The sequence below is a fragment of the Pseudopipra pipra genome, chromosome 3, assembly GCF_036250125.1.
Source record: "Pseudopipra pipra isolate bDixPip1 chromosome 3, bDixPip1.hap1, whole genome shotgun sequence".
Classification (NCBI taxonomy): domain Eukaryota; kingdom Metazoa; phylum Chordata; class Aves; order Passeriformes; family Pipridae; genus Pseudopipra; species Pseudopipra pipra.
In genome coordinates, this window is record NC_087551.1 from 116,496,162 (window position 1) to 116,512,733 (window position 16,572).

The 16,572-nt window shown below is 57.6% G+C and overlaps 2 protein-coding genes across 19 annotated transcripts in view; one reads left to right on the forward strand and one right to left on the reverse strand.

The window, feature by feature from the left end:
• Positions 1-16,572, reverse strand: part of PREB (prolactin regulatory element binding) — a 345,777-nt gene that overhangs the window by 188,141 nt on the left and 141,064 nt on the right. The gene's annotated exons all lie outside the window — the stretch shown is intronic.
• Positions 1-16,572, forward strand: part of DTNB (dystrobrevin beta) — a 137,102-nt gene that overhangs the window by 108,248 nt on the left and 12,282 nt on the right. For 8 of the 17 annotated variants that reach the window (XM_064651177.1, XM_064651180.1, XM_064651181.1 and 5 more), the window contains 2 exons: positions 13,483-13,651; positions 13,704-13,733. The exons of 2 other annotated variants lie outside the window; for them this stretch is intronic. In XM_064651177.1, the coding sequence (XP_064507247.1) occupies positions 13,483-13,651; positions 13,704-13,733 (199 nt within the window). 7 more of the 17 variants (XM_064651186.1, XM_064651182.1, XM_064651183.1 and 4 more) reach the window with 2 other exon arrangements.

Sequence of the window (16,572 nt, forward strand, 5' to 3'; positions counted from 1 at the left end):
GACCCCCACGTGAGGCCCCGCTGGAAGGAGGGGGCAGCACATGCCCCAGAACTGTGGAAATGGCGGATGAAAGCAAAAATGTCAGGCTTTGAAAAGAGCCAGGGAAAAGGGCGGCATTCTGTGTGGTAACCAGGCTTTTATTGTTTCCTGATCCTGCTCTCGGTCCCACAGCTGGGGGGATAGCGAGGAATGAACACAAACAGCGGCCCAGGAATGGGGAGTTCAAACAGCTCGGGGCTGGGGGGACAGACCTGCTGGGGGGGCTCTGGCAGCCGGGTTTGGGCACGGGGAGGGGGCCCAGGGAAAGCCAAACGATAGCAAAGCACAGGGGAGGAATCCTCTGGGTTCTGTGGGTTCCGTGGATTCTGCCACGCTGGTCACATCTCTGTACCCAGAAAAGGGTTGGGTCCCTCGGTGGGAACTGCTGCAGAACATGGATTCCTCCAAACCTGGCCCATGGAAGAGCCAAGAGGCGCCTTCTCGCCTTCCTCCCCCTTTCCTCTGTCACAGTCCAGGGAGAATCCTCCTTCACCCAGGGACAGAATGAGGGAATTGCTCTCCTCCTCCACAAGACACGGTGTGTGATCCTGCAGGGAGTGGACATGGCGTGGGGACGGGGCTCTCCTGTGCCTGGTGTGCAGGGAAGGGGCAGGGAGGCAGGGCTGGGAACGCTCCCACCCTCCGTGGGACAGGGTTTGACCACAGCCCCCTCCCAGGGCAGCTCCCATGGGGACAGGGTTTGACCACGGCCCCCTCCCAGGGCAGCTCCCATGGGGACAGGGTTTGACCACGGCCCCCTCCCAGGGCAGCTCCCATGGGGACAGGGTTTGACCACAGCCCCCTCCCAGGGCAGCTCCCATGGGGACAGGGTTTGACCACAGCCCCCTCCCAGGGCAGCTCCCATGGGGACAGGGTTTGACCACAGCCCCCTCCCAGGGCAGCTCCCATGGGGACAGGGTTTGACCACAGCCCCCTCCCAGGGCAGCTCCCACCCTCCGTGGGACAGGGTTTGACCACGGCCCCCTCCCAGGGCAGCTCCCATGGGGACAGGGTTTGACCACAGCCCCCTCCCAGGGCAGCTCCCACCCTCCCTGGGGATGGGGTTTGGAGCCCAGCAGCCGAGGTTGCACAGAGCAGCTGTCCTGGAGTCAGGGGGTTTATTGGAATTAAAGCTGAAAAAGCGAGCCGCAGAAAGAGCTGAGTAATGCCCGGAGCTGCCAGAGCAGGGCTGGGAACACACCGAGCCCGAGGCCTCCCAGCCTGGCAGAGGGATGAGCAGAGTCCTGCTCTGCTGGAGGCTCAGCCCGGGCGGGGCCCTGCCCTTGGCACAGATGGAATTTCCCCCCAAGGATCAGAGCTGTGCCCCAGCCCCACGGCCTGGGGGTGCCCAGCCCTTCCCCAGCCCCAGCCCCACGGCCTGGGGGTGCCCAGCCCTTCCCCAGCCCCCAGCCCCACGGCCTGGGGGTGCCCAGCCCTTCCCCAGCCCCCAGCCCCACGGCCTGGGGGTGCCCAGCCCTTCCCCAGCCCCCAGCCCCGTGCACAGCTCTCCCCTGTGTCTGCCCGGGCAAACCAGCCCTTAATTAACGCCGGGATTTAAACCCAGGGGCTGCTCCCTGGGCAGCCCTGGCCCCCTCCCCTCGGCGTGTCCCCCCAGCATCCCTTAACGACCTCCTGATTCCCAGCCCGTGCTTTTGTGCAGCTAATTAATTGTCTGGGTTTGGACAGGTAAATATGAATTTTTTGGTGGGGTGGGACGTGGGCCATGTGATGGTCCTGTCACCTGTGGGGTGACACAGCTGGGCTGGGTGGGGAGGGGAGGTGAGCATTGCCCAGTTGGATCATGAGCATCCCTGAGCTGGATGTTGAGGTGAGATCAGTATCCCGGGGTGGGACCATGAGCATCCCTGGGCTGGCATCGCTGAGAAGGCTGGGGTTGGCAGGGATCCAAACCAGAGCAGAGAATTACAGAGTCAGTGAGGCTGGAAAAGCCCTCCCAGCCCATGGATCCCCCTGTGCCCCATCCCCACCTTGTCCCCAGCCCAGAGCACTGAGTGCCACGGCCAGGCCTTCCTGGGACACCTCCAGGGCTGGGCACTCCAAACCTCCCTGGGCAGCCCCTGCCAGGGCCTGACCACCCTTTCCAGGGAGAAAATCTTCCTGTGGTGTTTGGATTTGCAGTACATTCCCCCTTGCCCCCACCAGCCCTCTCTGTGTAAATACGTTTATTTTATGTACACAGGGGTGTGTGTCTGTGGGGGGTGTTGGGGTCTCATGGTTTGTCCATAGATGGGTGTTGGGGTCTCACAGTGTGTCCATAGATAGATGTTGGGGTGTCACAGTGTGTCCATAGGTGGGTGCTGGGGTCTCACAGTGTGTCCATGGGTGGGTGTTGGGGTCTCACAATATGTCCATAGATAGATGTTGGGGTGTCACAGCATGTCCATAGATGGATGTTGGGGTCTCACAGTGTGTCCATAGATAGATGTTGGGGTGTCACAGTGTGTCCATGGGTGGGTGTTGGGGTCTCACAGTGTGTCCATAGGTGGGTGTTGGGGTGTCACAGTGTGTCCATAGGTGGGTGTTGGGGTCTCACAGTGTGTCCATATATGGGTGTTGGGGTCTCACAATATGTCCATAGATAGATGTTGGGGTCTCACAGTGTGTCCATAGATAGATGTTGGGGTGTCACACCACACTCTGCCCAGAGCACTTTTCTCCTCCCACTCTGGAGCACCCTGTGCAGACTGGGACCATGCCGTGCTCAGACAGGGGTGGGGGCCCATCCTCGCCCCAGGAGCCGGGGGCACCGGGGGGGTCTGGGGGCTCCCACCCTCTCCCCCTGCGTTGCCGTGAAACCATCCCCGCGCTGGGTCTGAGCCGGGGATTGTGTTAATGCCTCGGCAAGGTTATTAGCTGCCCCACTAATGAGCCTTTCCTGCGTTCCTGGGCGAGCTGCTGGGGGAGCAGGGAGCTGCTGCAGCCCCGGCCCGGCCGCTGTGCCACGGAGGGGAAATTCAATTTCCAGCCGGCAATCGGGTTAAGGGCACCGGCCGGGGGGGTCGGATTTGGGGGCCCTGCTTTCTGGTTTAAATATTTCCCTCGCAGAGTGTTTGCAGGGAGGGGGGTGGATTATTTTTAGCGCACGCTTCGATCGAGCTGGAATTACTCAGGCAGCAGCAGCAGCAGCAGCAGCTCCATGTGCAGCACGGGGAGGGCTTCTCCTCCCTTCCTGGTGAACGTAAATAATTTTTACATTGCTGTGGAAAGGAAGATGGCAAATGGCTGCAGAGCCCCAAATCCTGGAGGAATGCCCTGCAGGGAAAGTCCAGCCCCGTGGTGTTGGGAGCAGAGGGGGCTGCAGAGCAGGGATGGGGTTCCCAGAGAGTGGGGTTTGGGACCTGTGGCAGTCGTGGTGCCCTCGTGTGATTCCAGCACCGACCTGAGCCTCTGAGAGCTGCAAGGACAAGACCCAAGTCCTGCAGCAAACCGGCCCGACAGCATTCCAGTTTTTATCAAAGTAATTCAAGTAAATGTGTATTGGGGGAAAGCAGCCCAGGGGGAGCATCCCCTGAGTGCAGACACCCCAGAGCAAACCCCTGCTCCCTCCCGTGCAGCGTGGGCTGGATGAGCCTCATGCAAAGCAGGTTTAAATGTGGTTGGAGAAGTTTTCTCCAAAATCAGTTGTCAAGGGGTTTTCTGTTAAAATAGAAAGACGTGTAAATTGAAATTCCTCTGTAGTTCATTATTTCTGTCCTGAATTAATTACTACTCAGCCTTCCTGCGAGGGACTTGGGTTTGCTCTTGGCATCAGTCAGGAGGAGGTTGCTGGGGCTTTAGAGATGGGGATGAGAATTAAAACTGAGGTATTTTCCAACCTAAAGGACACTGTGGTTCTGTGAAAAATTGCAGGAATATTTGGAAGAGAAGCCGTGGCTGCCCCATCACTGGAAATGATCCAGGCCAGGTTGGATGGGCCTTGGAACAACCTGGGATAGTGGGAGGTGTCCCTGCCCATGGCAGGGGTGGAATGGGATGAGCTTTAAGGTCGCTCCCAACCCAAACCACTCTGGGATTCTCTGAAGTGCCAAGGAGGGCAGTGAGGAAGCTCGTCCTGGGTGAACCTGTGGCTCACCTGGCAGGGCTGAAGGACCTGGAGCAGAGAGGACTGAGAGCAGGTTTGGGAGGTTCACAGAGGAGGGGAGAGCTGCTGCCCCTGCCCTGCAGAGCTGGGCCTTGTCACCAGCCCCATGTGCTGAAAACATCACTTTGGAGTTCAGGACACTGTGAATGAAGAGGTTTTTCACAGCATGTCGAATAAACATCTGCCAGGAGGGAATTAGGAAGAGTGGACCCAGCTGGGGTGTTTTCTTACAGCTGCATTTTCCAATGATTCTGTTCGTTCCTGTGTCAGCAAATAACGTCCTTTCCCCACCTCACCTTGTAAACAGCAGCTCCCACAGCCCTCGGCTGCACAACAGCACCTGAAGTTACAGAAAACACATGTCATTTTTGTTACCTCTGTGACAAGAGCTGTGCAGTTTTCTGCAGCCTTCCAGCATGTTGGTGTAGTCACAGAGTCATCAAATCCTGGGGTGGTTTGGGTGGGAAGGGACCCTGGAGATCATCCCATTCCACCCCCTGCCATGGGCAGGGACACCTCCCACCAGCCCAGGTTGCTCCAAGCCCTGTCCAACCTGGCCTTGGACACTTCCAGGGATCCAGGGGCAGCCACAGCCTCTCTGGCCTCGGCCTCTCTCTTGGGAATACCTCTTCATTCAGAAGGGGGGCTCAGCTTAGTGCCCCTCCCACCCCCACCTGGGTATGGCAAGAATATCTGGGTGAGAAGATGCTTTGTTTTTCCCAGGACAGCCCCTGCAGCATGGACAAGGGCTCCCAGGGAATATCCCCTTACAGGGAATACGATGAAAGCCCTTCAGCTGGAGCCCGGTGGCGCTTGACGTGAGGCAGCCGAGCTCGGGGGCCAGTTCCTCCTTCCTGGGGGAAGCATGGGAAAGGGGAATTAGGCCTTGGACACACGGCTTTCACTTCCAGTGCAGCCCCTGCTGTCCTGGGGTGCTGTCCTGGGGTGCCTTTGGACATCCAGGGCCGGGCTGTGTCCCACGGGAGGGTGCGGAGCCACGAACGGGAGTCACGGACTGTGTGTTCATGTTCTCCTTTTTGGTCTGTTCCCACTGTATTTTCTGGAGTATTTGGGGCATGATGAGATGTTTGCTTGTCTGAATCGCTTATCTGAAACCTGCTGGCTCCTGGGTTTATGTGTGTGCAAGATCCCTTCTATTTTAGTCTGTTCACAGGAATAGGCTACGGAATAAAATGGAACAGTGGAGCCCCATCCCTGGAAGTGTTCAAGGACAGGCTGGACAGGGCTTGGAGCAACCTGGGATAGTGGAAGGTGTCCCTGCCCATGGAAGGAGATGGCCTTTAAGGTCCCTTCCAAGCCAAACCCTTCCCTGATGATTCTGTGATAAAATCAGTGTTTGTTTCTTGAGAAACAAGATTTCTGAGTTTCTCGGTGAACAGGGTTGGTCACAGAGGTTCAAGGCCTTGCAGATGGACTTGATGGTTGAACTCAATGACTCTAAAGGTCTTTTCCAACCTAAATGATTCCATGATTCCAAGCAGGACTGCTGCCAGCACTAGGTCAAGTTAGTTCTGGCTTCATGTAGGCAAGCTCTGAAAACCTCTAAGGATGTTGGTCCCAGACCTCTCTGGGACCTGCCCATGAGGGAGCTTTTCCTGATGCCCATGTCCCACAAACCCCTGTGTTCAGGGTGACACGGGAGCTGGTTGTGTTCAGCCTGGAGAGGAGGAGGCCAAAGGAAATCCAGCTGTAATCATCTGTCCCCTCCTGAGCAAGGGGAGAGCAGAGCCAGAGCCCTTCCAGAGGTGCGTGGTCACACAGGGGCTGGGGGATTCTGGCTGGATTTGGGAGAGGAATTCCCATGGGAGTGGTTAAAGGCTGGAGCAGGCTGCCCAGAGGGGTGGGGGGGCCTCCCTTTGGGGGCACTCTGAGAGGTGAAGAAGACCCTGAGCAGCACTTTGCAGCTGACCCTGCCCCAAAGGGACGCTGCCCACCCTCCCAGGCTCCTTCCAGCCCGAGTTTTTCAAGGTTCTTTTCATCCCTTTCTCCTTTAAAACCCTCCTCTGTCTCGGTGGTAGTGGTAAATTTGACAGCAGGTCCCCAGAGAGGTGGGGGACCTCCAGCTAAAGTGTGGGGTGAGGGAGGTGATGGGGAAACAGCAGCTTGTAGAGCTGCTAAAAGCTCTCACGGGCTCTGCTTCCCTCCCCTCCTGCCCCTCTGCTGAAGGGGTCTGTGCACGGGGCAGAGCTCAACCCTTTTCCCTGGGAAACACTGGGGGTGGTTCAGGTTAAACCTCACAGCTCTTGTATACAAGACTCGATAAGCCGGGGACAATAAATCGCAGTCGGCTCCCAAACATTTCAGGAGCCGGGTCAGAGGTTCCCTTCGTGGTTTCTCTAAATTGAAATCCATCTCCTGTGTCCTCCCCGGGGCAGCTTCCAGGAAGGACGTGCAACCAGCCAGTGATTCCCAGGATTTTCTGAGGCTGAAGCTCTGGCAGAGCCAGAGAGGAGTTTACAAACCTGCTCAGATCTACCTCTCCCTGCTGACAAAAGGCCTCCTGGGGCTGCCCACCCCCTGAGCTCTGTGATGGTCACTGTGGAGGAGCAGAGTCGTGCCCGGCTCCTCCGTGGATCTGCCCCCTCAGCAGGGAGAGCTGCAGGAGCTCTCAGCTGTGCTGGGGAACAGAGGCACTGGACCAGCAGCCCCAGCACAGGCTCACTGCAGCAGCCCCCAGAACCACAGGGATACCTCAGCTCCAGTGGTTGCTGGGCCTTGGAACGGTCTCAAGCTGCACCAGGGGAGGTTTAGGTTGGAAATTAGGAACAATTCCTTCCTGGAAGGGGCTGTGCAGCCCTGGCACAGCTGCCCAGGGCAGGGGTGGAGTCCCCATCCCTGCAGGGATTTAGAAGCCCTGTGGATGTGACACATGGGGACAGGAGTGGCCTGGACAGTGCTGGGGACGGTTGGACTCGATGGTCTCAGAGGGCTTTTCCAACCTGAATGGTTCTGTGATCCCATAATTCTTTCCCTCCCCGCTCAAGAGTGGTTTGTTGGCCCCTCTGTGACAGCTCAGCCCCGGGGCCTGTCCCTGGGTGTGCCCACAGCTGGTGGGGGCTGTCCCGCTCCACTTCCCACACCTGCAGGCACAGCCACACCACTGCCACTCCGGGTCCTCCCCGGCTTCCTGCCGCTGCCCCACGGGGCCCTCGGGCTTCCTCAGCAGAGCAAGTGCTTTCTAGGACTGGGCTGGTGTCCCGGGTGTGGGGCCACCTGGGGGGAGGCTCCTTGTCCCCAGGGGTGTCACAGTGACCGCTGGCCTGGGCAGGAGGGACTCTGGAGCTCACCCACTGCACAGGGACACCTCCACCAGCCCAGCTTGCTCAGGTTTCCATCCCTGTCCTCGGCCCCCTCCGGGTCAGAGAGCCGTGGGCTGAGGGTGGCACAAGTGATGTCACTGGGGAGGAAACACCAGCTCAGAGGTTCCAATTCCTGCTCCCTGTGTGCCCCAGTCGGGGCTCAGCTTTTCCACGGGCTCAGCACGGAGTGCAGAGGGGAAGCACGTGAACGTGGGACTGCACCTGCTGTGGAAAGTACAAGAGGAGGGAGCAGATGTAAAACAGATCCCTTTCCTTTCCTTCCCAAACCTTCCCTTCCCTTTCCTTCCCAAACCTTCCCTTCCCTTTCCTTCCCAAACCTTCCCTTCCCAAGCCTTCCCAAACCTTCATCTTTTCTTTTTCTTTTACTTCTCTTCTGTTTCCTTTTTCTCCCTTTCCTGTGGGGCCTGGGAAAGCCCCGTCATGCTCAGGCTGGGCCAGGTTGTGCCCCAGGCAGGAAGGAGCCGTCACCCCAAAGCTCCTCAGTTCTCCTTTCAGCCCCAGCAGCCCAGGGAGGCTCGTGCAGGTCTCCTGTCACATCCTGGACATCAGGTGTTGTCTCATGAAACGTGTGGCTGTCTCTGGGAATTGTCTCTGGGAATTGTGGCTTCAGAGAGACCTCCCAGGGCATCATCCATAAGGAGACTGGATTATTTCCTTCCTCCTAGAGATGAAGATTGGAGAGCTTTGTAACAGCCCCTGCAAGTGCCACGTGGATGTGCAGGTGTAGCTCAGACCATTTGGTGTTGGGGTCTTTTCCCAGGCAACAAGTGACAGGACAAGAGGAAACCCTCGAGTTGTCCCAGGGAGGTTTAGGTTGGAAATTAGGAACAATTTCTTCATGGAAAGGGCTGTGCAGCCCTGGCACAGCTGCCCAGGGCAGGGGAGGAGTCCCCATCCCTGCAGGGGTTTAAAAGCCCTGTGGAGGTGGCACCTGGGGACAGGGGTCAGGGGTGGCCTTGGCAGTGCTGGGGGACAGTTTCGGACTTGATGGTCTGAGAGATTTTCTCCAACCCAAACAATTCTGTGATTCCACAGTTGTGTGATTTCGACCTGTCTGATGGACTGCACTGATGTACCAAGTGTTGTCCTCCCTGTGCTCTGTCCCTGGGTGTACCCACGGTGCTGGTGCTGGAGCTGCTGTGTCACATCTGCGGGGTCAGGAGCTGGGGGGGTCCCAGTGCAGCAGCCAGAGCCAGTGGGGTCCTGTTCTGGGCACTGCCAGCACAGTTCCAGCTGGGCCAGCCCGGGCCAGCCCGTGTTTCTCATCAGGGGAACTGTCAGGTCTTCACTGAAGCGACAACTTTCGGATCCTCCTTCGAGCCCCGGGCGCGTTGGGGTGAGTCCTGTGGGGCTGCCGAGCGAGGAGAGGGGAGCAGGGGCACAGCCCTGCCCCGTGTGTGCCACCAGTGGCACCTCAGGGCTGTTCTGTTCTCAGAATCACTGTGTTTAGCTGTTCTCAGAATCACTGTGTGTCCCAGGAACCACGTCAGGGGGTGGGTGAGGGACATCCCCGGGCCCTCCCCTCGCTGGCCCTGGGGTGCAGATGGGCCCAGCCCAGCCAGCTGCTGCCCAGCGGCCAAAAAGGAGTTAAAATGAAAAATTTCACGTGTTTCTCTAAGAATATGAATGCAGACAGCGTGTCTCAAAGAGGGATGTCAGCGACAAAAACATCTCCTCTTGCCCAGGGCTGAGGAGTCTGTGCAGGGGGTGTGGGCACTGCCAGCCCAGCAGGGTGGGCATCACTGGGGATCCAAGGAGTGAGCACATCTATAGTGCCAGGACACAGGGAATGGCTTCCCACTGCCAGAGGGCAGGGAGAGATGGGAGATTGGGAAGGAATTCTTGGCTGTGAGGTGGGGAGGCCCTGGCACAGGTTGCCCAGAGAAGCTGTGGCTGCCCCTGGATCCCTGGAAGTGTCCAAGGCCAGGTTGGACGGGGCTTGGAGCAACCTGGGCTGGTGGGAGGTGTCCCTGCCCATGGCAGGGGTGGCACTGGATGAACTTTAAGGTCCCTTCCCACCCAAACCAGTCTGGGATTCTGTGATCTGCAAAACCCACCACGGGCCAGTGTGGGGATGTGTTTGTCACAAAGGGGCTGCCCAGGGAGGTTTGGAGTGCCCAGCCCTGGAGGTGTCCCAGGAAGGCCTGGCCGTGGCACTCAGTGCTCTGGGCTGGGGACAAGGTGGGGATGGGGCACAGGGGGGATCCCTGGGCTGGGAGGGCTTTTCCAACCTCAGGGATTCTGGGATTCCAAGTAACAAAGTCTCTGTAGCTTTTCCTTTCCTCACACCTGCCACCGTCTCTGGTGGTTAACAGGAGCACGTGCTGAGGTCCCAGGACACGAGATGTGACCTGGGGAACGACTTTCAGGACACAAAATATTCCACACACAAAATGTTCCCACCCCCTGCTCTGGCTCCCTCCTGGGGAAAGGGGAGCTCTGGTTCCTCAGCCTGTCTCCAGTGCTGGTGTTGGCACCGAGTTTCCTCCTGGTTTTTCACCTTCACGGGTTGTTTTTCCTTCCCTGGGCGAGGCTGAGGCTCAGTCTGGGAGGAGGAGGAGGAGGAGGAGGAGGAGGAAGGAGCCGCTGTCTCTGTGCCATGTCTCACAGGCTGCACTGGGAGCACGAGGGGCGGGTGCTTTTTGCCACGGGTTTAATCAAATTCAGACACTCCTGACTCTTCCTGGGCATTTTCAGGTGGTTTTTTTAGGGTTCAGTTTGAGGTTTTGGTGCAGGGAACGGCAGCTGCCGGTGTGACACGTGTGTTTTTGGGTGATTTTTCCATGGAAAGGCGCCGCTCCCCTCCCGCAGCCCCGTCCCTCCCGACGCCGTGTCACAGGGACACGTCACTCACGGCTCTCGATCCCCCGTTAATTAATGCAGTTTCGAAATGACAATTTTCCACACGGCTGGGTTTTCGTGGTGCTGCAGATACCGGTGTGGGGCTGGCAGGGAGGGGGGGATGAGCAGCATCTCAGTGCCAGGAACTCCCCTGAGACCGGCACGGGGGGACGGGGCTGTCACCGTTAGTGGGGTGATGGTGGTGTCACCTTTAGTGGGGTGATGGTGTCACCTTTAGTGGGGGGACGGGGCTGTCACCGTTAGTGGGGTGATGGTGGTGTCACCTTTAGTGGGGTGATGGTGGTGTCACCTTTAGTGGGGTGACAGGGCTGTCACCGTTAGTGGGGTGATGGTGATGTCACCTTTAGTGGGGTGATGGTGGTGTCACCTTTAGTGGGGTGATGGTGGTGTCACCTTTAGTGGGGGGGTGGTGTCACTGTTAGTGGGGTGGTTGTGGTGTCACCTTTAGTGGGGTGGTGGTGCTGTCACTGTTATGGGGTAATAGTGGTGTCACCATTAGTGGGGTGATAGTGCTGTCACCATTAGGGGGCTGATGGTGGTGTCACCATTAGGGGGGTGATGGTGGTGTCACCATTAGTGTGATAATAGTGCTGTCACCATTAGGGGGATGTTGGTGGTGTCACCATTAGGGGGGTGATGGTGGTGTCACCATTAGCAAGGTGCTGGTGGTGTCACTGTTAGTGTGATAATAGTGGTGTCACCATTAGTGGGGTGATGGTGGTGTCACCATTAGGGGGGTGTTGGTGGTGTCACCGTTAGTGTGATAATAGTGGTGTCACCATTAGTGGGGTGATAGTGGTGTCACCATTAGCAAGGTGCTGGTGGTATCACCACTATACGTGGCACTCATGGTGTCACCACTGGCAGGGTACTGGCTGTGGGACTGTTAGTGAGGTGCCAGGAGTGTCATCATGGGGTGCTGGCATTGTCACTGCTGTGAGGGGTGCTGGGGGTGTCACCTCCATATGGGGTGCTGGGGATGTCACCACTGCACAGGGTGCTGGGGGTGTCAGCACTGTTTGAGATGCCGCTGGTGGCACCTCCATGCAGGGTGCTGTAGCTGGCACCATTGCACGGGGTGCTGAGGGTGTCACCAGGCACAGGGTGCTGAGGGTGTCACTGCTATGCAGGGTGTCAGAGGTGTCACCTTGCACAGGGTCCCGGCAGTGTCACCATTATATGGGGCCCTGTCAGTGTCACCTTGCACAGGGTGCTGGCACTGTCCCCATGGGCCAGGGTGCTGGCAGTGTCACTGCTGGTCGTGGTGCTGGCAGTGTCCCCAGGGGACGGGGTGCTGGCAGTGTCACTGCTGGTCGTGGTGCTGGCAGTGTCCCCAGGGGACGGGGTGCTGGCAGTGTCACTGCTGGTCGTGGTGCTGGCAGTGTCCCCAGGGGAGAGGGTGCTGCCAGTGTCACTGCTGGTCATGGTGCTGGCTCTGACAGGGTGCTGGCAGTGTCACTGCTGCCCGTGGTGCCAGCACTGTCCCCGCCGTGCCGGTGTCACCATCCCGTGTTGCCCCGGTAACTGCTGCACGTCACAGGGAGCAAACCATGAACAGGCTCAGAGAAGCCACAAACCAAAGGCACAAACCCCAGCAGTGGCTCCCAGGGGCCGGGTGGCTCCGTGCCCTCGGTCCCTGGCTGCTGAGGAGCAGGAGGCCTTTGCTTGGCAGCGGTGTGGGGACATCACTTAAATATAAATATAAATATAAAATACAGTCACAAGTCATGAACCCCCCGCAGCACAGCCAGGAACAGCAGGAGCCAGGCTGGGAGAGCTGGGCGTGCTCCCATGGGGAAGAGAAAGATCCAGGGAGACCTTGGAGCCCCTTCCAGAGCCTAAAGGGGCTCCAGGAGAGCTGGAGAGGAACTGGGGACAAGGGCTGGAGGGACAGGACACAGGGAATGGCTTCCCACTGCCAGAGGGCAGGGAGAGATGGGAGATTGGGAAGGAATTCCTGGCTGGGAGGGTGGGCAGGCCCTGGCACAGGTTGCCCAGAGAAGCTGTGGCTGCCACATCCCTGGAAGTGTCCAAGGCCAGGTTGGACGGGGCTTGGAGCACCCTGGGCCAGTGGAAGGTGTCCCTGCCCATGGCAGGGGTGGGATTGGATTCATTTAAGGTCCCTTCCCACCCAAACCATTCTGGCATCCTGTGAGTCTCTTTGCAAAGGTCCTGAAATGCCCAGCGAGGGGCATCACTTGGTGTGTCCTCCTCGTTCCCTCCTGTGGGCTCCACACTGAGGACCTGCTGAGATCATATTTTTTTAGAACACGGAGCCCATAAGCCCATGTCTGTCCTCTCCTGCACTTCCCTTTTCCTCACATCAGTCCCTCTCCTTCCCCTGCCCATCACACCAGTGCCCAGCCCTGGGCTGAGCTCTGGAGGCTCCACTGGGGCAGAAACTCCTTCCAGAGTGAACATTGCACAAGTGTCCTCTGAGCCTTCTATGGTTCTGTGTCTGTTTGGGATCTGGGGTGAAATCCAGGAGGATTTGAGTCCGTAGGCAGCACCTGACAGACCCCTGGGGCTGTCCCTGGCCTTGAGTAGGGGGGGCACCAGAAGCTGTATCAGAGACTGGCACCCCTGGAGCAAAGCTGCTCTTGAGGCTCTTGGGGTGGCACAGCAGAGATGGGGTGGGTTGGGCTGGAAGAAAACCTAAAATAAAACCTTAAAATTCACTACATTAGTAATAAGTAAAGCTATATAAGGATACATAAAATATAAAAGTACGCAATGCCTACGAAAATAAATGAAATACACAAAAACACATAAAACACACATGTAAGGTGTGTAAACGCTCAAAACACGGAATGCGCGAAATTCCGAAAACAAAACACGTGAAAATATCAAAATTTATTAAAATGCGTAGAAATAAATCAACGGAGTGCTGACGAGGTCCTCCCACAGCACCCCCGCTCGTGCATCACGTCATCACTCCAACCCAGAGCGTGTGTTCTGGGGAAGAGCCTCTGTCCTTGCACGTTCCTTTTGTCTGTTTGTTTGTTTGTTTGTTTGTTTGTTTTCACGGAATTATTTTTAGCCGTTGACCAAAAAAAAAAAACAAAAAAAAACCAAGAGATATATAGAGAGAGAGAAGAGCCGTGTGTAACGGGGGGGGTGTGTGGTGTCTCCCGGCAGGCGCAGGCGGGGGGCTCGGCCCAGCCCTCGCCCACCCACGGCCGCCCCATCCCGATGCCCGTCAGGTCCAGCTCCGCGGGGTCCACCCCCACCCACGGCCCGCAGGACGCGCTCGCCGGAGTCGGGGGAGACGTCCAGGAGGCCTTCACACAAGGTGAGGGGCTGAACATCCTCCCCCAGGGCACAGGAGGCCTTCACACAAGGTGAGGGGCTGAACATCCTCCCCCAGGCACAGGAGGCCTTCACACAAGGTGAGGGGCTGAACATCCGAACATCCCCCCGGCACGGCCACGGCGTGTCCCACCTCGTGTCCTCGTGGCAGACGGGGATGCACCGTGGATATCGGGGAGAAATCCTTCCCTGGCAGGGTGGGGAGGCCCTGGCACGGGTTGCCCAGAGAAGCTGTGGCTGCCCCTGGATCCCTGGGAGTGCCCAAGGTCGGGTTGGACGGGGTTTGGAGCACCCTGGGCTGGTGGGAGGTGTTCTGGAAGGAGTTGGCACAGGATGGGCTTTAATGTCCCTTCCAACCCAAACCGTTCCCTGGACTCAGCGCTGGTGAGGCCACCCCTGGAGTGCTGTGTCCAGTTCTGGGCCCTCAGCTCAGGAAGGACATGGAGGGGCTGGAGCAGGTCCAGAGGAGAGCAACAAGGCTGGGGAAGGGACTGGAGCACAAGTGCTGTGAGGAGAGGCTGAGGGAGCTGGGGGGGCTCAGCCTGGAGAAGAGGAGGCTCAGGGGAGACCTCCTCACTCTCTGCAACTCCCTGACAGGAGGGGGGAGCCAGGGAGGGGTTGGGCTCTTTTCCCAGGCAACCATCAGCAAGACAAGAGGGCTGGGTCTTCAGCTGGGCCAGGGGAGGGGTAGGTTGGAGATCAGGAAGAATTTCTTTGCAGAGAGGGTGCTGAGCCATTGGAATGGGCTGCCCAGGGAAGGGGTGGATTCTCCATCCCTGGAGGTGTTTAAGGACAGACTGGATGTGGCATCAGTGCCATGGGCTGGGAACCACGGCGGGGTTGGATCAAGGGTTGGACTGGATGATCCCTTCCAACCCAGCTGATTCTGCAATTCTATGATTCTATGATTCTGTGTTCAGCAGACACGTAACTCACCATATTGAGACAATAATTACAACCCCCTCTCCTGTTCCCCAGCCCAAAGACTTTGGGGGCACATTTAGAACCTTTTGAACTCAACGAAGTTGTTACAGTGAGGATGATCTGCCCTGCAAGGAAAGGATCTTCCAACCCAGCAAGTTACGCCCACAGGTAGTTTAAGAATTGAACGTCACAAACTGGTCGTATTTACAAATCTGGTGACTGAACTGTGAGGGAAAAGAACAGTTTAATGACCAAAAGCAGGAAAACCATCAGCCCTCCAGCCCAGAGTGTTCAGCCACCACCAGCAGCAGCAGCCAGACGTGTTTTCAGCCCCCACTCTCCGTGGGCAGTGGGAGTTCAGACTCACCTGCTGCTCTCACTGCTCAACATGAGGAAGTTTTACGGCCACACGTTTCAGGAGAATCCACGTTCTCTGTGTCACAGCTGTGTCAGCCCACGGGGGCTCCAAGATGTGCAGACCAGCAGGTGAGGTGGACACTCTGAGCTCTGCCTCAAACACCAAAAAGGTTTTGGCCATGGAGGCAGCAGGAGAGGACGGGACTGTCAGTCTGGTGTCAAGGAACTTGGCAAATACTGTGTCCCCTTCAGGGACCATTTCACTGCAAAGGAGGAGAAACTGGTCACTCTTCAGTCCTACCTATTCCAGCTCCACTCCTGGTGAAGGAAGCCCCTCCCAGCTGGAAGGGGTGCCCACACCCTGCATCTCTCAGTGGTGGCACTTGGGGTTTAAATGCTCTTTTCTCTTCTCTTGCCCATCTTGGTGCAGAACTCTTCATCTTTAGTGCTCCAGGAGCATGCTGGGGTGTAGAGCTGTGGCAGGGCCTGGTCTTCCACGTCCGACAGGCGTGGAGGTTCTTTCTAAACATCACATCTTTGAAAAGGGACATCCACCCATCTTGGTTGGTCTTGTCAGTGTCAGCAAAAGAAAGAAGGAAGGACAGAAAATCCAGCTCTCCCTAAAGCACAGGTGAGGACTTCACCCACCTGTGGGCAAAGCCAAGGGGTGGGCAGCAACTGAGAGAAGTTGGAGTCAATCTTTGAGGTCTTTTCCAACCTTAATGATTCTGTGATTCTTCCTGTGGACCTGGTGGTGCTTCCTGGGAAATCCCACTGGGTATCAGGAGTCGTGGTCAGCCCCATGCAGTGAACAAGAGCCCTCACCTCGATGCAGGGGTGGTTTATTTCTTTAAAAGATGACAGGTCACCTCACGTGGAGTCACAGAGCTGGAGGTGGTTTCTCATTCCGGGGAGGGAAGATTGCGAATAGAAGCATCAAATCCCTTTGTCAGATGGATGGGCTCCCTCTCCAAACAAACCAAACATGGAAATAAACCTCCCAGAACTGACACCGCATCTCCAAACCAAGCAGATTTTAAATAGCAGTTTGCATTTATCAGGTGCTCAGTGGATGCATCCTCCTGGAAGGATCTGGAACCATCTTCCCCGCTGCCTAAAGGAGCTGCTGCCAGCAGAAGGTGAGGGAAGGAAGAGGCTGTGAAATGGCAGCAGAGGAGCACAGGGGTGCCAGTGAACACTTTCAGCTGGTGCCAGTGGACCCTCTGAACTGGTGTGGAATTGGTGCTGCAGGGAGGAGCAGGAGCCCTCAGCCCCAGAGCCCTCGGCACAGGGAGCAGCCTCTGCGTGTTGGGTGACAGGGGACGTCCCCTCTGAGATCCACAGCCCCCCTGGGAGAAGGAGGTGCCTTTTCCTCCTCCCTGTGGGTAGGAAGGAGCTCCTCATCCCCGAGCACTCCCAGCAGAGCAGGCATTTCCAGGGAGGCAGGGTGCCAAATCCCAGAGGCGAGCGCTCCATCTGTTGCTGTGGGTGGTCCAGTCGCCTCCTCTGCATCTCCACGGCAGGTTTGGTGGTGCAGGGAGAGCTCCCCGCTGATTCCTCTGGCAGCTGCCTGTCCTTTCCCCCGGGCAGGGTCCCTTTCTGCCCCCAGGACACGTGAGGTGGAGCAGCAGCACCGAG